The sequence below is a fragment of the Salmo trutta genome, chromosome 10 (assembly GCF_901001165.1).
Source record: "Salmo trutta chromosome 10, fSalTru1.1, whole genome shotgun sequence".
Classification (NCBI taxonomy): Eukaryota; Metazoa; Chordata; class Actinopteri; order Salmoniformes; family Salmonidae; genus Salmo; species Salmo trutta.
The window spans coordinates 45,953,005-45,977,577 of record NC_042966.1 but is presented as its reverse complement, the minus strand read 5'-3'; the positions used below and the strand labels follow the sequence as shown (position 1 = coordinate 45,977,577).

Below are 24,573 nucleotides of genomic sequence, written 5' to 3'. Positions count from 1 at the left end.
AATTAAGACCAATGACTTGTGCCAGGTCTATGCAAGTAAATGAGACCTTACTCCAAGCCTTGCTATTCAAGGAGACCGTGGGACGTCCAGTGAAATAAGGCGTGAAGGGATCAGGTTATGATATCGATATTCCAGAGGAGTTTTCAACCGGATATAAAAGCAATAATTACCCCTGGACAAAATAACTCAATGACATAATTAAAGGGGTAATCAGCGAGTTGTGTGTGTATATATATATATATATATATATATATATATATATACTCCTACCAAGTTACAGCTTGTTTTTGTTGCACTAATACATTTTGCACAAGCATCCTTACTTGGGTGAATGCCAACCGATGTCTAAATAGCATAGAAAGTTCAAAGCTACAAGTCTGTGACATTCTTCATTGGATGTAGAGAAGTACAACAAACCCATATTAGAATTGGATTAACTCACCCTTTCAATTGTATTTTTGTATATTTTATTTACAATGACAGCTACTGGGATCACAAGAGACGACAACACTACATAAAGAGAGACCTAAGTCAACAACACAGCATGGTAGCAACACATGACAACACAGCATGGTAGCAACACATGACAACACAGCATGGTAGCAACACATGACAACACAGCATGGTAGCAACACATGACAACACAGCATGGTAGCAACACATGACAACACAGCATGGTAGCAACACATGACAACACAACATGGTAGCAACACATGACAACACAGCATGGTAGCAACACACAACATGGTAGCAACACATGACAACAACATGGCAGCAACTCATGACAACAACATGGCAGCAACTCATGACAACAACATGGCAGCAACACATGACAACAACATGGCAGCAACACATGACAACAACATGGCAGCAACACAACATAACAACATGATGGCAACACAAAACATGGTACAAACATTATTGGGCACAGACAACAGCACAAAGGTCAAGAAGGTAGAGACAACAATACATCACACAAAGCAGCCACAACTGTCAGTAAGAGTGTCCATGATTGAGTCTTTGAAGTAAGAGATGGAGATAAAACTGTCCAGTTTGAGTGTTTGTTGCAGCTCGTTCCAGTCGCTAGCTGCATCGAACTGAAAAGAGGAGCGACCCAGGGATGTGTTCGCTTTGGGGACCTTTAACAGAATGTGACTGGCAGAACAGGTGTTGTATTGTAACGGTTTTGACTTGAGGTTATAATTTATAGGGGTGCCAGGTAGGTTGTGCCTACCAGAGAAAATATTAGTTTCTCCTTTTAGTTTGATAGGGAATGAGTCCCATCTGGTCCGTCAAGTCTACACCAATACAAAGGACTCATGTAAATGTCAGGATGGAAATACACTTTTCATGAACCCTTAAAACAATGGAAATAACTTCAAAACAACTGTATTCCTTTGCGTGGATGTATTAACAACATAAATGATCACACACAACAATATAACAATAATGAGCTTTAAACAGCTCTGGTTCCTCCATAAATGTCCTGTACCTCGGGCCTAAAAAGAGTCCAGCCCGGTAAACAAGTTCAGGGAACTCAACTGACCTTAGTCACGCAATGGTTGTCCGTCATACAGTGTAGCGTAAACCCAGTGTCAATCATACAATGAAAAGAACAAATATTTTACCACACATTTCAATAAATCCTCAACTACAACTAACTACATAAATCATCACAGTATATATCACCCCAAAACAAATGAAATACCGTATACAAAAAAGGTTGTAGTCAGTCGGTCAGTCAGAGAATCCAATCCGCCGACAGATCTCCAGCGGAGAAAGGCCACGAAAACCAACGGAGGCAAAGAGTGGATCCGATCCTGGGTAGATTTTCTATTAGGCTACACAAAGCACACTTTTACAGCAACACAACAAACGGAAGAGAGACGCTTCAGAACTGAGGGTCGAACACATCCTCATTCATGTTTCCATCACAACCCCACTTTTGGGCAGCTGATGCTGGCTATTTAATTGGGAATTAAAGGGGAAGCGCTCTATTGGAAGAAGCACTGAGACGGTTCAGGAAAATTTAGGGCCGTCACAGTATGTGGAGGATGAGGGCTGCAGTAGATATCTCAGATAGGGGGGAGTGAACGGGTGTTGTATGTGGAGGATGAGGGCTGCAGTAGATATCTCAGATAGAGGGGAGTGAACGGGTGTTGTATGTGGAGGATGAGGGCTGCAGTAGATATCTCAGATAGGGGGGAGTGAACGGGTGTTGTATGGGGAGGATGAGGGCTGCAGTAGATATCTCAGATAGGGGGGAGTGAATGGGTGTTGTATGTGGAGGATGAGGGCTGCAGTAGATATCTCAGATAGGGGGGAGTGAACGGGTGTTGTATGGGGAGGATGAGGGCTGCAGTAGATATCTCAGATAGGGGGGAGTGAACGGGTGTTGTATGGGGAGGATGAGGGCTGCAGTAGATATCTCAGATGGGGGAGTGAACGGGTGTTGTATGTGGAGGATGAGGGCTGCAGTAGATATCTCAGATAGAGGGGAGTGAACGGGTGAGGGCTGCAGTAGATATCTCAGGTAGGGGGGGAGTGAACGGGTGTTGTATGGGGAGGATGAGGGCTGCAGTAGATATCTCAGATAGGGGGGAGTGAATGGGTGTTGTATGTGGAGGATGAGGGCTGCAGTAGATATCTCAGATAGGGGGGAGTGAACGGGTGTTGTATGTGGAGGATGAGGGCTGCAGTAGATATCTCAGATAGGGGGGAGTGAACGGGTGTTGTATGGGGAGGATGAGGGCTGCAGTAGATATCTCAGATAGAGGGGAGTGAACGGGTGTTGTATGTGGAGGATGAGGGCTGCAGTAGATATCTCAGATAGGGGGGAGTGAACGGGTGTTGTATGGGGAGGATGAGGGCTGCAGTAGATATCTCAGATAGGGGGGAGTGAACGGGTGTTGTATGTGGAGGATGAGGGCTGCAGTAGATATCTCAGAAAGGGGGGAGTGAACGGGTGTTGTATGGGGAGGATGAGGGCTGCAGTAGATATCTCAGATAGGGGGGAGTGAACGGGTGTTGTATGTGGAGGATGAGGGCTGCAGTAGATATCTCAGATAGGGGGGAGTGAACGGGTGTTGTATGGGGAGGATGAGGGCTGCAGTAGATATCTCAGATAGGGGGGAGTGAACGGGTGTTGTATGTGGAGGATGAGGGCTGCAGTAGATATCTCAGATAGGGGGGAGTGAACGGGTGTTGTATGGGGAGGATGAGGGCTGCAGTAGATATCTCAGATAGGGGGGAGTGAGGCCTAAGAGGGTTTTATAAATTTTTATTTTATAAATAAGTGTAACTGATGTGAAATGGCGAAGCTAGTTAGCGGTTGTGCGCGGTAATAGCGGTTCAACCAGGAGACGTCACTCGCTCTGAGACCTGAAGTAGGGTTTCCCCTTTGCGTTGCGAGGGCCGCGGCTTTTGTGGTGCGATGCGTAACGATGCTTCGTGGGGTGTCAGTTGTTGATGTGTGCAGAGGGTCCCTGGTTCAAGCCCAGGTTGGGGCGAGGAGAGGGACGGAAGCTATACTGTTACGTAAGCATCAACCAGTGGGTCTTGCAACGGGTATACAGAGATGATGCTTGCTGTGCCTCTCAAACTGATGTGGACCTCAAAGGGTGGAAGGGCGTGGCAATCTCCACTTGTTCCCCGGTTGTGGAACGGGCACTGATCAACAGGCAGCACCAAGTTTGTCAGATGTATTAAACTGTCTTCACTTTGCCAATGATGTCATCTTCGCTAATCACTTGATGTTTATTTTTTTTTTTTTTTTATTCTTCACTTTTTCACCTTTATTTAACCAGGTAGGCCAGTTGAGAACAAGTCCTTTATTTAACCAGGTAGGCCAGTTGAGAACAAGTCCTTTATTTAACCAGGTAGGCCAGTTGAGAACAAGTCCTTTATTTAACCAGGTAGGCCAGTTGAGAACAAGTCCTTTATTTAACCAGGTAGGCTAGTTGAGAACAAGTTCTCATTTTCAACTGCGACCTGGCCAAGATAAAGCAAAGCAGTGCGACACAAACAACAGAGTTACACATGGAATAAACAAACGTACAGTCAGTAATACAATAGAAAAATCTATATACAGTGTATGCAAATGGTGTAAGGAGGTAAGGCAATAAATAGGCCATAGTAGCGAAGTAATTACAGTTTAGCAGATTAACACTGGAGTGATAGATGTGCAGATGATGATGTGCAAGTAGAAGTGTGTGTGTGTGTGTGTGTGTGTGTGTGTGTGTAAAATAAAAAAACAATATGGGGATGAGGTAGTTGGGTGGGCTATTTACAGATGGGCTGCGTACAGGTACAATGATCGGTAAGCTGCTCTGACAGCTGATGCTTAAAGTTAGAGAGGGAGATATGAATCTCCAGCTTCAGTGATTTTTGCAATTCCCTCCAGTCATAGGCAGCAGAGAACTGGAAGGAAAGGCGGCCAAAATACGTGTTGGCTTTGGGGATGAACAGTGAGATATACCTGCAGGAGCGCCTGCTACGGGTGGGTGTTGTTATCGTGAGCTGAGATAAGGCGGAGCTTTACCTAGCATAGACTTATAGATGACCTGGAGCCAGTGGAGGCAGAAAGTCTTCTGAAAGGATGGAATCATGCTCTGTCTCTTCCACACTGATGACCGGTACTCTATCAATGCGCAGCTGTGGATGGACAGATCCACCCATTCTGTTTTAACACACAAAATAAACATTTTTTCAAAAAATGGTACAGATGTAGCATAAGAGGCACATTTTAAAAATGTATACATGGCTAAAGGCATATAATGATAAAAACGCCGCACACAAAGTGAAGGAATGTATTCTTCGTCCGAGCTTCCCAGACTATTCTACCTCTTCAGACTCTTCAGACTCCTCTTCATAAGTATCTCACTCACCTGTGATTTAGTTGAGGGACTCCAGGTCTCGTCAGCACCAGTTTCATCATCCCAATCAATGCTATCACATATAAGACAGAATATTAATATAATGGTAAATACAAAACCAAAGTACACTAGCACAAATACTAAGAACAATCTTACACTTACACACTATTCAGTAGGTCATTGACCTCATCTTCATTTACTTCTATGGTCTCATCAGAGATGCTCTTATGCATCAGGCTAAAGTGAAGTGATGGAACATTAAAAAAAAAGGCAATTCACTGAATTTAATCTGTACAACATTGGCAGTACACATAAAGGGTGATAATGTCTGAGAATAGTTAATGAAAATACCTTTTGTGTAGCCTGGTTTCACCTTCTGTTGCCTCTAGGCTCCTCCCATCTAGCTCAACCCCTCTAGGCTCCTCCCATCTAGCTCAACCCCTCCAGGCTCCTCCCATCTAGCTCAACCCCTCCAGGCTCCTCCCATCTAGCTCAACCCCTCCAGGCTCCTCCCATCTAGCTCAACCCCTCCAGGCTCCTCCCATCTAGCTCAACCCATCCAGGCTCCTCCCATCTAGCTCAACACCTACAGCTCTCGGCTGTACTTCCCTTTGTAGTCTGTAATGGTTTTCAAGCCCTGCCACATCTGACGAGCGTCAGAACCGGTGTAGTAAGATTTGATCTTAGTCCTGTATTGATGCTTTGACTGTTTGATGGTTCGTCGGAGGTCATAGCGGGATTTCTTATAAGCTTCCAGGTTACAGTCTTGCTCCTTGAAAGCGGCAGTTCTATCCTTTAGCTCAGTGCAGATGTTGCCTGTAATCCATGGCTTCTGGTTGGGGTATGTACGTACGGTCACTGTGGGGACGACGTCATCGATGCACTTATTGATGAAGCCAATGACTGATGTTGTCACGAATCCCACCGAAGGCGGCTCCCCTGCCTGTTCGGGCGGCGCTCGGCGGTCGTCGTCCCCGGTCTACTAACCGCCGCTGATCCTTTTTTCCTTTTCTGTTTGTTCGGTCTTATTGGTTGCACCTGTTCCCTGTTTTGTGTTTATTTAAGCCTGTTAGGCCCGCCCAGGTTTGTGCGGGATTATTTTTCTGTTTGTTGTTGGATGTTCTGGCTGGCGCCTTATTACTCTCCGGACCATTTTGCGCTGTGTTTTTGGGCTGGTCTACTTTGTGACGCGCCCTCTGTTTTTGGCGTGACCGTTTTGTGCCGGTGAAATAAAGACGTTATACTTACCCTCTGCTCTCTGCGCCTGACTCCAACCACCACTCCTAGGAATCCCTGACAGATGTGGTGTACTCCTCAATGCCATCGGAGGAATCCCGGAACATATTCCAGTCTGTGCTTAGCAAAACAGTCCTGTAGCTTAGCATCTGCATCATCTGACCACTTTTTTATTGATCTAGTCACTGGTGCTTCCTGCTTTAATTTATGCTTGTAAGCAGGAATCAGGAGGATAGAATTATGGTCACATTTGCCAAATGGAGGGTGAGCTTTGTATGCATCTCTGTGTGTGGAGTAAAGGTGGTCCAGAGTTTTTTTTCCCCCTTTTGTTGAACGTTTAACATGCTGAAAGAAATTTGGTAAAACAGATTTAAGTTTCCCTGCATTAAAGTCCTTGGCTGCTAGGAGCGCCGCCTCTGGGTGAGCGTTTTCTTGTTTGCTTATGGCGTAATGCAGCTCATTCAATGCTATCTTAGTGTCAGCATCGGTCTGTGGTGATATGTAAACAGCTACGAAAAATACAGATAGTGTGGTCTACAGCTTACCATGAGATACTCTACCTCAGGCAGGCAATAGCTTGAGACTACCTTAGATATCGTGCACCAGCTGGTATTTACAAAAATACTTAGTCCGCCTCCCCTTGTCTTACCAGACGCCGCTGTTCTATCCTGCCGGTACAGCGTATAACCAGCCAGCTGTATGTTGACAGAGTCACCGTTCAGCCACGACTCCGTGAAGCAGAAGATGTTACAGTTTTTAATGTTCCGTTGGTAGTTTAATCTTCTGCGTAGGTCATTGATTTTATTCTCCAAAGTTTAGCACGTTTGCTAGCAGAATGGAAGGAAGTGGAGGTTTATTCAATCGCCTACGAATTCCCAGAATGCAGCCTGCCCTCCGTCCCCTTTTTGCTTCGCCTCTTCACGCAAATCACAGGGAACATTTCTCAATGTATGGTATTGCAACCAATCAACTGAGCAGCCTGACTTGTTTGCCACCTCTTGTGCATCATTTCTATGAACCATACAATTTGTCAATTCATTATCAATCCAGGGGGCTCTAACATTTTAACAGCTGCATGCTTGTCAACAACTGGCATGAATACTTTTACAAATACTTCCAGTGCTCCATCTGGATTCACTTCCTCATACACATCAGATCAATTTACATGTTTTACATCTGCAACTAGAGTCCTGAGTAAAGATTTTGTATGTTACTTTAGGCCCAACTTTTTGGCACTTTGTCTTTCCTCGTTATTGCCACAGTGGTTATGGTCACTAATGTAATGGTGTAATGGTCACTAATGTAGTGGTGTAATGGTCACTAATGTAGTGGTGTAATGGTCACTAATGTAATGGTGTAATGGTCACTAATGTAGTGGTGTATTGGTCACTAATGTAATGGTGTAATGGTCACTAATGTAATGGTGTAATGGTCACTAATGTAGTGGTGTAATGGTCACTAATGTAATGGTGTAATGGTCACTAATGTAGTGGTGTAATGGTCACTAATGTAATGGTGTAATGGTCACTAATGTAGTGGTGTAATGGTCACTAATGTAGTGGTGTAATGGTCACTAATGTAATGGTGTAATGGTCACTAATGTAATGGTGTAATGGTCACTAATGTAATGGTGTAATGGTCACTAATGTAGTGGTGTAATGGTCACTAATGTAGTGGTGTAATGGGCACTAATGTAGTGGTGTAATGGTCACTAATGTAGTGGTGTAATGGTCACTAATGTAATGGTGTAATGGTCACTAATGTAATGGTGTAATGGTCACTAATGTAATGGTCACTAATGTAATGGTGTAATGGTCACTAATGTAATGGTGTAATGGTCACTAATGTAGTGGTGTAATGGTCACTAATGTAATGGTCACTAATGTAGTGGTGTAATGGTCACTAATGTAATGGTGTAATGGTCACTAATGTAATGGTGTAATGGTCACTAATGTAGTGGTGTAATGGTCACTAATGTAATGGTCACTAATGTAGTGGTGTAATGGTCACTAATGTAGTGGTGTAATGGTCACTAATGTAGTGGTGTAATGGGCACTAATGTAATGGTGTAATGGTCACTAATGTAATGGTGTAATGGTCACTAATGTAATGGTGTAATGGTCACTAATGTAGTGGTGTAATGGGCACTAATGTAATGGTGTAATGGTCACTAATGTAATGGTGTAATGGTCACTAATGTAATGGTGTAATGGTCACTAATGTAGTGTTGTATTGGTCACTAATGTAATGGTGTAATGGTCACTAATGTAGTGGTGTAATGGTCACTAATGTAATGGTGTAATGGGCACTAATGTAGTGGTGTAATGGGCACTAATGTAATGGTGTAATGGTCACTAATGTAATGGTCACTAATGTAGTGGTGTATTGGTCACTAATGTAATGGTGTAATGGTCACTAATGTAATGGTGTAATGGTCACTAATGTAATGGTGTAATGGGCACTAATGTAGTGGTGTAATGGGCACTAATGTAATGGTGTAATGGTCACTAATGTAATGGTCACTAATGTAGTGGTGTAATGGGCACTAATGTAATGGTGTAATGGTCACTAATGTAGTGGTGTAATGGTCACTAATGTAATGGTGTAATGGTCACTAATGTAGTGTTGTATTGGTCACTAATGTAATGGTGTAATGGTCACTAATGTAATGGTGTAATGGTCACTAATGTAATGGTGTAATGGTCACTAATGTAGTGGTGTAATGGTCACTAATGTAATGGTCACTAATGTAATGGTGTAATGGTCACTAATGTAATGGTGTAATGGTCACTAATGTAGTGTTGTATTGGTCACTAATGTAATGGTGTAATGGTCACTAATGTAATGGTGTAATGGTCACTAATGTAATGGTGTAATGGTCACAGCCATTGGGGACTGCTATTAGCAGCTCTGCAGCATTAGTGAAGATGTGACCAGTGATATGATGATATATATATATATATATATATATATAATAAAGGTGAAATAACTAACCAATCTGTGACATCCACTTGTATTGGTCACATCTTCACTAATCATATATATATATATATATATATAGATCATTCACTAATCATATATATATATATATATATAGATGTGTCACAGATGTCACAGATTGGTTAGTTGGTTGAGCGATAACTAGGTCATTTTACAAGCATTAGTTACAGTTTGAAGCTTCCCTGTTTTTAATTTGTTTTATTTCACCTTTATTTAACCAGATAGGCAAGTTGAGAACAAGTTCTCATTAACAACTGCGACCTGGCCAAGATAAAGCAAAGCAGTGCGACAAAAACAACAGAGTTACACATAAACAAACGTACAGTCAATAACACAATAGAAAAATCTATGTACAGTATGTGCAAATGTAGAAGAGTAGGGTGGTAAGACAGAGAGTACAGTCGTGGCCAAAAGTTTTGAGAATGACACAAATATTGATTTCCTCAAAGTTTGCTGCTTCAGTGTCTTTAGATATTTTTGTCAGATGTTACTATGGATTACTGACGGATAATTACAAGCATTTCATAAGTGTCAAAGGCTTTTATTGACAAATACATGAAGTTGATGCAAAGAGTCAATATTTGCAGTGTTGACCCTTCTTTTTCAAGACCTCTGCAATCCGCCCTGGCATGCTGTCAATTAACTTCTGGGCCACATCCTGACTGATGGCAGCCCATTCTTGCATAATCAATGCTTGGAGTTTGTCAGAATTTGAGGGGTTTTGTTTGTCCACCCTCCTCTTGAGGATTGACCACAAGTTCTCAATCGGATTAAGGTCTGGGGAGTTTCCTGGCCATGGACCCAAAATATCGATGTTTTGTTCCCCGAGCCACTTAGTTATCACTTTTGCCTAATGGCAAGGTGCTCCATCATGCTGGAAAAGGCATTGTTCGTCACCAAACTGTTCCTGGATGGTTGGGAGAAGTTGCTCTCGGAGGATGTGTTGGTACCATTCTTTATTCATGGCTGTGTTCTTAGGCAAAATTGTGAGTGATCCCACTCCCTTGGCTGAGAAGCAACCCCACACATGAATGGTCTCAGGATGCTTTACTGTTGGCATGACACAGGGCTGATGGTAGCGCTCACCTTGTCTTCTCCGGACAAGCTTTTTTTTGAAGCTTCTCCTTGAAGTTCTTGATTATCCGATAAATGGTTGATTTAGGTGCAATCTTACTGGCAGCAATATCCTTGCCTGTGAAGCCCTTTTTGTGCAAAGCAATGATGACGGCACATGGTTGACAGAGGAAGAACAATGATTCTAAGCACCACCCTCCTTTTGAAGCTTCCAGTTTGTTATTTGAACTCAATCAGCATGACAGAGTGATCTCCAGCCTTGTCCTCGTCAACACTCACACCTGTGTTAACGAGAGAATCACTGACATGATGTCAGCTGGTCCTTTTGTGGCAGGGCTGAAATGCAGTGGAAATGTTTTTTGGGATTCAGTTCATTTGCGTTGCAAAGAGGGACATTGCAATTCATCTGATCACTCTTCATAACATTCTGGAGTATATGCAAATTGCCATCATACAAACTGAGGCAGCAAACTTTGAAAATGAATATTTGTGTCATTCTCAAAACTTTTGGCCACGACTGTACAGCCACCGTAAAACTTAAATTAAACGCTTAGTCCCTTTTAATGTCCGGGCAACACCAGATATTTCAGCATACAAACGGCTGTTTCAAATAAACGCCTGGTCTAAATGTATTGTTTATGATATTACCATGAATTAGCATGAGTTGTTTACGAGTTTTGTTTAATTTGTTACATTTTAAATGATATAAAAATTGTAAATTGTCAATTTTTATCACCAGTAAGACATTGCTAGCCAGTGGCTGCTAACAGCTGAATATCTATCTAACTGGCAAGCACAAAAACAGTCAATTTCGGGAGTACAGACCCATAGAAATCGGCAGTTCACCCTCTAGTGGCTAAAGAATGAACTGCTGAAAATGCCCAGTCAGAGAAGAATAATTATTCTGTCAAGGAATTATTATATATATTTTTTAAAATAGAGGCATACTAAGACAAAAGAAGCATGACTGTGTGTAAATGATGACACAGTAGTGCAGGAAATTAAGAAATGTATTAAAATACTGGAAGTGAATGCTGGAATGAAACAATTAACTATGCAAATGAGCAAATCTGTGTGCATTAAGGAAATAGATGCATGGCTCAAATAGAAGCCTGTCTGTAACAAGAGCCTGTTGTGTTCAGTGGTTTAAGCAAATAGAAGCCTGTCTGTAACAAGAGCCTGTTGTGTTCAGTGGTTTAAGCAAATAGAAGCCTGTCTGTAACAAGAGCCTTTAGTCATCATTATGTCTAAAACGCCTCCCATCAGTCATCATTATGTCTTAACGCCTCCCCTCAGTCATAATTATGTCTAAAACGCCTCCCCTTTAGTCATCATTATGTCTTAACGCCTCCCCTTTAGTCATCATTATGTCTAAAACGCCTCCCCTTTAGTCATCATTATGTCTTAACGCCTCCCCTCAGTCATCATTATGACTTAACGCCTCCCCTCAGTCATCATTATGTCTTAACGCCTCCCCTTTAGTCATCATTATGTCTAAAACGCCTCCCCTTTAGTCATCATTATGTCTTAACGCCTCCCCTTCAGTCATCATTATGTCTTAACGCCTCCCCTTTAGTCATCATTATGACTTAACGCCTCCCCTTTAGTCATCATTATGACTTAACGCCTCCCCTCAGTCATCATTATGTCTTAACGCCTCCCCTTTAGTCATCATTATGTCTTAACGCCTCCCCTTTAGTCATCATTATGACTTAACGCCTCCCCTCAGTCATAATTATGTCTTAACGCCTCCCCTTCAGTCATCATTATGTCTAAAACGCCTCCCCTCAGTCATCATTATGTCTTAACGCCTCCCCTTTAGTCATCATTATGTCTTAACGCCTCCCCTCAGTCATCATTATGTCTAAAACGCCTCCCCTCAGTCATCATTATGTCTTAACGCCTCCCCTTCAGTCATCATTATGTCTAAAACGCCTCCCCTTTAGTCATCATTATGTCTTAACGCCTCCCCTCAGTCATCATTATGTCTTAACGCCTCCCCTCAGTCATCATTATGTCTTAACGCCTCCCCTTCAGTCATCATTATGTCTTAATGCCTCCCCTTTAGTCATCATTATGTCTTAACGCCTCCCCTCAGTCATCATTATGTCTAAAACGCCTCCCCTCAGTCATCATTATGTCTTAACGCCTCCCCTTCAGTCATCATTATGTCTAAAACGCCTCCCCTTCAGTCATCATTATGTCTTAACGCCTCCCCTCAGTCATCATTATGTCTTAACGCCTCCCCTCACTAATAATTATGTCTTAATGCCTCCCCTCAGTCATCATGTCTTAAACGCCTCCCCTCACTCATCATTATGTCTTAAACGCCTCCCCTTCACTCATAATTATGTCTAAAACGCCTCCCCTTCAGTCATTATTATGTTGGGAGACTGGGAAAACACCCCATATAATGTCTAGCGGTAAAGCTTCTCTTTTAAAGTGAACAACATCGTACATTTCCACAACTATCGCTCTGGATTAGAGCGTCTGCTAAATGAACGCAGGCCCAGTATACCTTCCAGTTGTCAACCCCCCGTGATAAAAACCTGTTGGTTTGTCCCAGTGTTGTAGCAACAGTGTAGGCTAGTTGCTAGGAGTCCGGAAGTGAACAGAATGTTGGGTCAATGTTATCGAGACACCATTCATCCTGTTATCCTGTGTATGAGCAAAGGGAAGAGTTTGTGTCAAGTTGAGGCATCTAGGCTGTCACACATGCCAGATTACCACCATTTCATATGATGATCTGACTGCACACGGCAGTGTGTAGCTAATATTTTTGACAGGTTGTCGCTCCCAGGCCGTGTGATGTGGAGTAATCTAACCTCCTTTCCCCTCTTCAGGTGACCTTTAAACCAGACCTGACCACAGTGGAGGTCCATGATGACAGCATCCAAGGCCCTCTGAAGGTAAGACAGCTCTTTTAACTGTGATCTCATCTCCTTTATAAAGGTCTCTTTTCAAGTCCATATGAACTGATCTGAACCTAGCCACTGTCGTGACTTGACTTTAACATTAATCTGAAGACTGTTATTTATCTAATCCACTAACTATGCTTAATTGTTACCCGATTTTAAATTAATCATGTAACAATTTACTCATTAGGTTCTGGGGCACCGCGAGAGAGGTTCTTTAAAGAGTTACCATCTGCCAAATTTAACTCGACTCTCACATCTATAAACAGTCAATTTATTAATCATAATGTTACGAACCGGCTCAGAGTTCGCAACAAAAGGGAGACAACGTGGAGACAAGGAGTATCAAAAATATATATTTATTAGATACCATAACTAGCACAACCAAAAACAAGGTGTCTGCATGGAGAGAGTCTCCCCATTGACTGTGGAAGAGTTGTCTTTATCCTGGGACACACCCGAGCCCAGGTGTTTCCCATCTAGCTGACGACCCTTCCAACTCCGCCCACCAGCATCCTAATAAGGAACAAGAGCAAAGAGAGAAATACAGCAGACAGAGTGGGAGGGTTGTCACACACCCCCCCATAAAACCGGGGACCAACAAGGGCCCCGGAACAACGTACCAGCCTCTGCGTCCCAAATTGACACAGGCCCCTGCGTCCCAAATTGACACAGGCCTCTGCGTCCCAAATTGACACAGGCCTCTGCGTCCCAAATTTACGAGAGGTTACATGTTCACCTTCCACTTGCCCCAGCCAACCTCCTTCTCCCCAGACCTCAGCAACCTTTGCGCACAGGAAGCAACATTTAAGAGGAAAGGAGAACACAAGACCAGGAGGGAACAGACAGGAAAGTTAGAACATGACAAAACCAAACAATGGTCAGTCACATAACACTCAGGAACAGGGCACACGAGACCGTATCAGCTACAAACATCTCCCAACGGTTCATAGTCACTTCTCAACGGTTCAGTCATTTCCCAACGGTTCATAGTCACTCCAACGGTTCATAGTCACTCCAACGGTTCATAGTCACTCCAACGGTTCATAGTCACTCCAACGATTCATGCTGAGCACACCAGACCACAACAAGAGAAAATTCAATCACACCGGGCACCACAGAAAAGAGATGAGATATGGAGCTTCCCCAAAACCTACAATAACTCAACCCTAGTCTTCATGCAGATTTGCGGTGGGTAATTATGCACTGTAGCCCGCTGGCAAGGAAGTAACCCCCCAGCACGCTGGTAGATTCCACCAAGCCACGGATGTGCCCCCGAGACAACTGCTCAGTCCACAGACACCACACAAAAACAACAAACATTAACAATGCCCAACATATTCCAAAATGAAACACGTTGCTAAGCCTATCAGGGGAAAAAGGCTATAGCTCCAGGTAGTAAGTTTCACTACCCTATCCAAATCTCCCACCGAGGTACACAGCTGATTGTACTCACCTCAGACCAATGTTACAACAGCGAGTAGAACAAGCGTTTTCAGGCTAGGCAGGACCTGGAAACTAACCAATGTACTCTCTCCAACGCAGCACACAAACCAAACCAACAGAGGCAACCAGTACTGAGCACCAAACTCAAACTAACAAACCAAGCACCTCAATTGAACATACCTCCACGTTTTCTCCCAAACACAAGTTCAAGATCCCGGATGAGCTCCCACTTGTTACGAACCGGCTCAGAGTTCGCAACAAAAGGGAGACAACGTGGAGACAAGGAGTATCAAAAATATATATTTATTAGATACCATAACTAGCACAACCAAAAACAAGGTGTCTGCATGGAGAGAGTCTCCCCAATGACTGTGGAAGAGTTGTCTTTATCCTGGGACACACCCGAGCCCAGGTGTTTCCCATCTAGCTGACGACCCTTCCAACTCCGCCCACCAGCATCCTAATAAGGAACAAGAGCAAAGAGAGAAATACAGCAGACAGAGTGGGAGGGTTGTCACAATAACCTCATATCACATCATCATTCTGAACAGTCGTAACCTCTTTGCATCTGCAAAAACCAGAGCCTTACTTCACTACTACACAAATTGATTTCATTATTTATTTACTAGCTAATTAAATGGGAACACAGGATAAAATACACACTTTGCATCGATTATTGACAAGAGCCTAAATATGCTGAAAACAGGTCCCTAGCGGAATGACAACAACATGGCTGCTTGTTAAAGTGGAGAGGGAGAGAGAGAGAGAGCGAGACACAACATTGGTACATTCAGAAACTACTCTCACCAACAGTAACCATATACTTTGCACACGAACCGCCGCTCGGTTTGAGTAAGAAATCATGAATGTATTTACGTGAAATGCTTGGGTTAGCCGGGGTCTCTCGGTGAACAGGGCAGCCTTGGAAAGGGAGTTGGGCCTTTTTTCGCGACACACTTGTGAGGCTCTGATTGTCCCGAAATGGTTCCGACAAGTCTTCTACTGTTGTCCTCTTCTGTAGTTGTCCGGTGACATGTCGAATAGTTCCGAACGGAACTACAGAGTTCCATTCACGCTTGAAGATGCTTCTTTGAAGATAGGATAGTCAGCTGTGTTGATGGTTCCCAGTGGGGTGATGAGAGTAGTGTGATACGATGGTTTGAGCAGAGTAACATAATGGTCCCACTTAAATTTGCTTTCGAAGATACTTTACTTAGGACAGCTAATCAGCCGTACCAGTGATCGTCCAGGAGGGGAGTTTATCGTCTCCACCTCGTGTTGAGATTCAAAGTTCAAACAACTTTAAATGTGCAGCTGCAGCTTCACATCTTTCTGGTCTGATGTGTTTTTCTCTTAACCCATCATTTATACAGTTTTCTCATAAGGGGCGCTTCCGGCAAGCTGACACGCTCCCTGACCTCACTCCGGGCGCCAATTACTCACTGTGCAAAGTCACTTCTCTCTTATAGCTTCTCAAATCACATCCCTCTCTTAACAAAAATACTTTAATCATTGTTCATATTACATGCTAAATGCGTAGTATGGAAACGTCGTATATGTAGTGGGTATACTTTCCAAGTTACAGTATTTCCTTTATAACATTTTTAATGCCATCACAAAACAATAAACAAAATGACATTAGTGTTCTATAGATTGCCTTTGTCCATTCCCCACGTTCTGTTAGAAATATTGTTCCAGTATTCACTTTTGAGCTTGTTAGAGTTTCAGCGGGAAAAGTCTGTTGAAACAAAGAACATTCATTGGTGAATGTTGGAGAGCGACACCTGAATCTTCTCCCCTTGATTAACAACAGGGCGTGAGTTGTTAATCCCCACTAGAGCTTTCCTTCCCCCTCTCTAGGGTGAGTGGGGGTCTGATTAAAGTTATTCATTGCAAACCTGATCTAACCTATTTAGATTCTCGTGGACAGTCATGACACCACTATATCTAGATGTCAGGGCAGCCAGCCAGTCAGTCAGCTATTCAGTCAGCCATCCCAGGCAGTCAGTCAGCCAGTATTGAATGTTAACAGCAGTATGTCTGGTCTGTCAGGTTGGTGCTGTAGTAGAGGTGAAGAACCCTGATGGAGTGTACCAGGAAGCCTCCATCAACAAGCTGACAGACTGCAGCATATACACTGTTGGTGAGTAACACGCTTTATATACTGTTGGTAAGTACGGAATAGTTGTCTTTGTCCTGAACAAAGTACTCTGGTGATATCGACTCCACCTCTATATTGTCTGTCCTATTTTCTAAACTGTCAGGGAGTTGTAATGAAGCTGTGAGGTGGAACTGCAGATCATTGGGTGGTGCAGATACCACACGCGCACGCACGCACACACACACAGACACACGCGCACACGCACACGCACGCACACGCGCACGCACGCACAGACACAGACACACACACACACGCACGCACACAGACACGCACGCACACAGACACACACACGCACACGCGCACACGCACGCACACAGACACACTGAAGAGTAGGGATGGGGGTTTGTAATAATTTCAGTAACATGAATTTGTCATATCGTAAATCCCTGGGTTTTTTTTAAACTACATTTTTAACGTGAGCAGTGCTGGAAGAGGCTGGCGCTCTAATGCTGCATCATGCCTAGGTGCCGGTGAGATGGGAGCGAGCAGATGCAGGGAGGGAGAGAGACGCTATTTGGCTACAGTAGCTAATTTGTAACAGCCACAATGTTCTTTATCATCCTACATAACACTGTACTACATTTTTAAAATATATTTAACTAGGCAAGTCAGTTAAGAACAAATTCTTATTTTCAATGACGGCCTAGGAACAGTGGGTTAACTGCTTTGTTCAGGGGCAGAACGCCAGATTTGTACCTTGTCAGCTCGGGGATTCGATCTTGCAACCTTTCGGTTACTAGTCCAACGCTCTAACCACTAGGCTACCTGCTGGTTACTAGTCCAACCCTCTAACCACTAGGCTACCTGCTGGTTACTAGTCCAACCCTCTAACCACTAGGCTACCTGCTGGTTACTAGTCCAACGCTCTAACCACTAGGCTACCTGCTGGTTACTAGTCCAACCCTCTAACCACTAGGCTACCTGCTGGTTACTAGTCCAACGCTCTAACCACTAGGCTACCTGCTGGTTACTAGTCCAACCCTCTAACCACTAGGCTATGCTGCCGACTAGGCTACGCTGGAGTAGCCTAGAGAATCTAGCCAGATAACTAAGCTAGCTAGGCTAATTGGGGCCATTCTGTGCGTTCTCCCCATTCATATAAAACCACCTACCTGTTGCTTTGGATCTGGGTTAGACGCAGTATAATCAGCTAGCTAGTTAGTAATGTAGTAGGTTTAGATACAGTATAATCAGCTAGCTAGTTAGTAATGTAGTAGGTTTAGATACAGTATAATCAGCTAGCTAGTTAGTAATGTAGTAGGTTTAGACACAGTATAATCAGCTAGCTAGTTAGTAATGTAGTAGGTTTAGACAGTATAATCAGCTAGCTAGTTAGTAATGTAGTAGGTTTAGACACAGTATAATCAGCTAGCTAGTTAGTAATGTAGTAGGTTTAGACACAGTATAATCAGCTAGCTAGTTAGTAATGTAGTAGGTTTAGACACAGTATAATCAGCTAGCTAGTTAGTAATGTAGTAGGTTTAGATGCAGTATAATCAGCTAGCTAGTTAGTATTGTTGTAGGTTTAGACACAGTATAATCAGCTAGCTAGTTAGTAATGTAGTAGGTTTAGACACAGTATAATCAGCTAGCTAGTTAGTAATGTAGTAGGTTTAGATACAGTATAATCAGCTAGCTAGTTAGTAATGTAGTAGGTTTAGACACAGTATAATCAGCTAGCTAGTTAGTAATGTAGTAGGTTTAGACACAGTATAATCAGCTAGCTAGTTAGTAATGTAGTAGGTTTAGACACAGTATAATCAGCTAGCTAGTTAGTAATGTAGTAGGTTTAGATGCAGTATAATCAGCTAGCTAGTTAGTATTGTTGTAGGTTTAGACACAGTATAATCAGCTAGCTAGTTAGTAATGTAGTAGGTTTAGACACAGTATAATCAGCTAGCTAGTTAGTAATGTAGTAGGTTTAGACACAGTATAATCAGCTAGCTAGTTAGTAATGTAGTAGGTTTAGATGCAGTATAATCAGCTAGCTAGTTAGTATTGTTGTAGGTTTAGACGCAGTATAATCAGCTAGCTAGTTAGTAATGTAGTAGGTTTAGACACAGTATAATCAGCTAGCTAGTTAGTAATGTAGTAGGTTTAGACACAGTATAATCAGCTAGCTAGTTAGTAATGTAGTAGGTTTAGATACAGTATAATCAGCTAGCTAGTTAGTAATGTAGTAGGTTTAGACACAGTATAATCAGCTAGCTAGTTAGTAATGTAGTAGGTTTAGACACAGTATAATCAGCTAGCTAGTTAGTAATGTAGTAGGTTTAGACACAGTATAATCAGCTAGCTAGTTAGTAATGTAGTAGGTTTAGACACAGTATAATCAGCTAGCTAGTTAGTAATGTAGTAGGTTTAGACACAGTATAATCAGCTAGCTAGTTAGTAATGTAGTAGGTTTAGACACAGTATAATCAGCTAGCTAGTTAGTAATGTAGTAGGTTTAGACACAGTATAATCAGCTAGCTAGTTAGTAATGTAGTAGGTTTAGATGCAGTATAATCAGCTAGCTAGTTAGTATTGTAGTAGGTTTAGACACAGTATAATCAGCTAGCTAGTTAGTAATGTAGTAGGTTTAGACACAGTATAATCAGCTAGCTAGTTAGTAATGTAGTAGGTTTAGACACAGTATAATCAGCTAGCTAGTTAGTAATGTAGTAGGTTTAGACACAGTATAATCAGCTAGCTAGTTAGTAATGTAGTAGGTTTAGATACAGTATAATCAGCTAGCTAGTTAGTAATGTAGTAGGTTTAGATACAGTATAATCAGCTAGCTAGTTAGTAATGTAGTAGGTTTAGACACAGTATAATCAGCTAGCTAGTTAGTAATGTAGTAGGTTTAGACACAGTATAATCAGCTAGCTAGTTAGTAATGTAGTAGGTTTAGACACAGTATAATCAGCTAGCTAGTTAGTAATGTAGTAGGTTTAGACACAGTATAATCAGCTAGCTAGTTAGTAATGTAGTAGGTTTAGATGCAGTATAATCAGCTAGCTAGTTAGTATTGTAGTAGGTTTAGACGCAGTATAATCAGCTAGCTAGTTAGTAATGTAGTAGGTTTAAACACAGTATAATCAGCTAGCTAGTTAGTAATGTAGTAGGTTTAGATACAGTATAATCAGCTAGCTAGTTAGTAATGTAGTATGGTTAGACGCAGTATAATCAGCTAGCTAGTTAGTATTGTAGTAGTATAACATTTTAATTCACAATCAACAATTTAGTTATGAATACAATGGGTCGGATTTTAATTTTGTAGCCATAAGCTGGAGCTAACGTTCATAAAAGAGGTTCACACTTTCTTCCGATAGTGCTTGATCAGTGGGCAGGCCTATTCGCTGGCCAAAATGACATGAAAAGTGATAAAAAATTTATATATTAACAGTATTGCAGTAATTTCAGCAGTTCAGAATTATTTGGATTTTATGTAGCAAAGCATTTAATCTCCTATCCTAAACTCGTTGGAAGCGAGAGGCATCTTGCTTTTGTTCATTAGCTACGTCGTTTTGAGCCGCATTCCATTTCTTGCCTGGCCACTTCCATTCACTCCCATCAAAGATGGAAAAGCTTTGGATAGCTGTAGATGAATTGTCTACCAATACAGTTACACCAATCCACGCAGTCTTCCCATTTTCTAGTTAGTCATCAATCATCGTCGAAGCACACAGCTGACAGTATACTCTGAAATACCAATAATCAAGGATTATTTTAAAAGTGGTCACAACAATCATCATTATTGTTATTTATTATGGATCCCCCCATTGGTTCCTGCCAAGGCAGCAGATACTCTTCCTGGGGTCCAACAAAATTAAGGCAGTTGTACAATTTTTTAAACATTACAATACATTCACAACAGATTTCACAACACATTAACTGTGTTCCCTCAGGCCCCTACTCCACCACTACCACATATCTACAATACACTGTGTTCCCTCAGGCCCCTACTCTACTACCACATATCTACAATACACTGTGTTCCCTCAGGCCCCTACTCCACCACTACCACATATCTACAATACACTGTGTTCCCTCAGGCCCCTACTCTACTACCACATATCTACAATACACTGTGTTCCCTCAGGCCCCTACTCTACTACCACATATCTACAATACACTGTGTTCCCTCAGGCCCCTACTCCACTACCACATATCTACAATACACTGTGTTCCCTCAGGCCCCTACTCCACCACTACCACATATCTACAATACACTGTGTTCCCTCAGGCCCCTACTCCACCACTACCACATATCTAAAATACACTGTGTTCCCTCAGGCCCCTACTCCACTACCACATATCTACAATACACTGTGTTCCCTCAGACCCCTACTCCACCACTACCACATATCTACAATACACTGTGTTCCCTCAGGCCCCTACTCTACTACCACATATCTACAATACACTGTGTTCCCTCAGGCCCCTACTCCACTACCACATATCTACAATACACTGTGTTCCCTTAGGCCCCTACTCCACCACAATACTATATCCATGTCTATGTGCCTGTACCTATATGTGTCTCTTCACAGTCCCCTCTGTTCCATAAAGTGTATTTTTCTCAGTTTTTTTTAAAGCTAATTTTACTGCATCAGTTACCTGATGTGGAATAGAGTTCCATGTAGTCATGGCTCTATGTAGTACTGTGTGCCTCCCATAGTCTGTTCTGGACTTGGGGACTGTGAAGAAACCTCTGGTGGCATGTCTTGTGGGGTATGACTACTGAGAGCAGCCGATCTGTTCTCAGCCAGTCCTAAAACCCACCGGGCAGTCTGTATTAGAACATATGATGGAATAACTGTCCACATCCCCTACTGAGAGCAGCCCATCTGTTCTCAGGCAGTCCTAAATCCCACCAGGCAGTCTGTATCAGAACATATGATGGGTTTAGTCACGGAGAACAGTTTGTTTGCAGTATTGCCCTGAATGAGAGGTAGTGGGTGTGCTTGTCTACATCCAATATGGCACCCTATTCCCTATGGGGTCCTGGTCAAAAGTAATGCACTCAATAGGGAATAGGGAGCCATTTGTGACAGCCTTTGTATGTAAATGCCATGGCCTATATTCTACCTAACTAGTTTTTCACTTTATCACTCTCCTCCATCTCTCTCTTTATCTCTCTCCTCCATCTCTCTTTATCTCTCTCCTCCTCTCTCTTTATATCTCTCCTCCCTCTCTCTCTTTATCTCTCTCCTCCATCTCTCTCTCTTTATCACTCTCCTCCATCTCTCTCTCTTCATCTCTCTCCTCCTTCTCTCTTTATCACTCTCCTCCCTCTCTCTCTTTATCTCTCTCCTCCATCTTTCTCTCTTCATCTCTCTCCTCCTTCTCTCTTTATCACTCTCCTCCCTCTCTCTCTTTATCACTCTCCTCCATCTCTCTCTCTTTATCTCTCCTTCATTTCTCTCTCTTTATCACTCTCCTCCATTTCTCTCTCTTTATCTCTCTCCTCCATTTCTCTCTCTTTATCTCTCTCCTCCATCTCTCTCTTTATCACTCTCCTCCATTTCTCTCTCTTTATCTCTCTCCTCCATCTCTCTCTTTATCGCTCTCCCTCCATCTCTCTCTATCGCTCTCCCTCATCCCTCTCTTATCGCTCTCGCTCATCTCTCTCATTATCGCTCTCCTTCCCTCCTCTCTCGCTCATCTCTCTCATTATCGCTCTCCTTCCCTCCTCTCTCCCTCATCTCTCTCATTATCGCTCTCCTTCCCTCCTCTCTCGCTCATCTCTCTCATTATCGCTCTCCTTCCCTCCTCTCTCGCTCATCTCTCTCATTATCGCTCTCCTTCCCTCCTCTCTCCCTCATCTCTCTCATTATCGCTCTCCTTCCCTCCTCTCTCTCTCATCTCTCTCATTATCGCTCTCCTTCCCTCCTCTCTCCCTCATCTCTCTCATTATCGCTCTCCTTCCCTCCTCTCTCGCTCATCTCTCTCATTATCGCTCTCCTTCCCTCCTCTCTCTCCCTCATCTCTCTCATTATCGCTCTCCTTCCCCCCTCTCTCCCTCATCTCTCTCATTATCGCTCTCCTTCCCTCCTCTCTCGCTCATCTCTCTCATTATCGCTCTCCTTCCCTCCTCTCTCGCTCATCTCTCTCATTATCGCTCTCCTTCCCTCCTCTCTCGCTCATCTCTCTCATTATCGCTCTCCTTCCCTCCTCTCTCGCTCATCTCTCTCATTATCGCTCTCCTTCCCTCCTCTCTCCCTCATCTCTCTCATTATCGCTCTCCTTCCCTCCTCTCTCGCTCATCTCTCTCATTATCGCTCTCCTTCCCTCCTCTCTCCCTCATCTCTCTCATTATCGCTCTCCTTCCCTCCTCTCTCCCCTCATCTCTCTCATTATCGCTCTCCTTCCCTCCTCTCTCGCTCATCTCTCTCATTATCGCTCTCCTTCCCTCCTCTCTCCCTCATCTCTCTCATTATCGCTCTCCTTCCCTCCTCTCTCTCTCATCTCTCTCATTATCGCTCTCCTTCCCTCCTCTCTCCCTCATCTCTCTCATTATCGCTCTCCTTCCCTCCTCTCTCGCTCATCTCTCTCATTATCGCTCTCCTTCCCTCCTCTCTCCCTCATCTCTCTCATTATCGCTCTCCTTCCCCCCTCTCTCCCTCATCTCTCTCATTATCGCTCTCCTTCCCTCCTCTCTCGCTCATCTCTCTCATTATCGCTCTCCTTCCCTCCTCTCTCGCTCATCTCTCTCATTATCGCTCTCCTTCCCTCCTCTCTCCCTCATCTCTCTCATTATCGCTCTCCTTCCCTCCTCTCTCCCTCATCTCTCTCATTATCGCTCTCCTTCCCTCCTCTCTCCCCCCAGTGTTTGATGATGGTGATGAGAAGACACTGAGGCGTTCCTCTCTCTGCCTGAAAGGAGCACGTCACTTTGCAGAGAGCGAGGTAAGTCTCAGTCTCTCTCTACCACAGTTTAACTACAGGCCTTCGTCCCAAATGGCACCCTATTCCCTCTTCTAGTGCACTACGTTTGACCAGAACCCTATAAGGGGACTATATAGGGAATAGGGTGCCATTCGGGAACCAGTCACCTAACCTGTCCCCCAGCTCTAACCTGTCCCCCAGCTTCTCCCAGCATAAACCTGTCCCCCAGCTCTAACCTGTCCCCCAGCTTCCCCCAACTCTAACCTGTCCCCCAGCTCTAACCTGTCCCCCAGCTCTAACCTGTCCCCTGTCCCCCAGTTCCAACCTGTCCCCTGTCCCCCAGTTCCAACCTGTCCCCTGTCCCCCAGCTCTAACCTGTCCCCCAGCTCTAACCTGTCCCCCAGCTCTAACCTGTTCCCCAGCTCTAACCTGTCCCCCAGATGTAACCTGTCCCCCAACTATAACCTGTCCCCCAGCTTCCCCCAGCTCTAACCTGTCCCCCAGCTTCCCCCAGCTCTAACCTGTCCCCCAGCTTCCCCCAACTCTAACCTGTCCCCCAGCTCTAACCTGTCCCCCAGCTCTAACCTGTCCCCTGTCCCCCAGCTCTAACCTGTCCCATGTCCCCCAGCTCCAACCTGTCCCCTGTCCCCCAGTTCTAATCTGTCCCCCAGGTCTAACCTGTCCCCCAGGTCTAACCTGTCCCCCAGCTCTATCCTGTCCCCTGTCCCCCAGCTCTAACCTGTCCCCCAGCTCTAACCTGTCCCCCAACCTTAACCTGTCCCCCAACTCTAACCTGTCCCCCAGCTCTAACCTGTCCCCCAGCTCTAACTTGTCCCCCAGCTCATCACCTGTCCCCCAGCTCTAACCTGTCCCCCAGCTCTAACTTGTCCCCCAGCTCTGACCTGTCCCCCAGCTCTGACCTGTCCCCCAGCTCTAACCTGTCCCGCAGCTCTAACCTGTCCCCCAGCCCTAACCTGTCCCCCAGCTCTAACCT

At 43.8% G+C, this 24,573-nt stretch overlaps 1 protein-coding gene across 1 annotated transcript in view; it reads left to right on the top strand.

Annotated features, from left to right (window-relative positions):
- LOC115201767 (AT-rich interactive domain-containing protein 4B-like) overlaps positions 1 to 24,573 on the top strand; it is a gene marked incomplete at its 3' end in the record, with an annotated part of 156,428 nt that overhangs the window by 44,878 nt on the left and 86,977 nt on the right. The window contains exons 4-6 of the mRNA XM_029765655.1: positions 13,028 to 13,093; positions 16,598 to 16,688; positions 23,521 to 23,600. Coding sequence (XP_029621515.1) covers positions 13,028 to 13,093; positions 16,598 to 16,688; positions 23,521 to 23,600 — 237 coding nt within the window. The remainder of the gene's footprint in view (positions 1 to 13,027; positions 13,094 to 16,597; positions 16,689 to 23,520; positions 23,601 to 24,573) is intronic.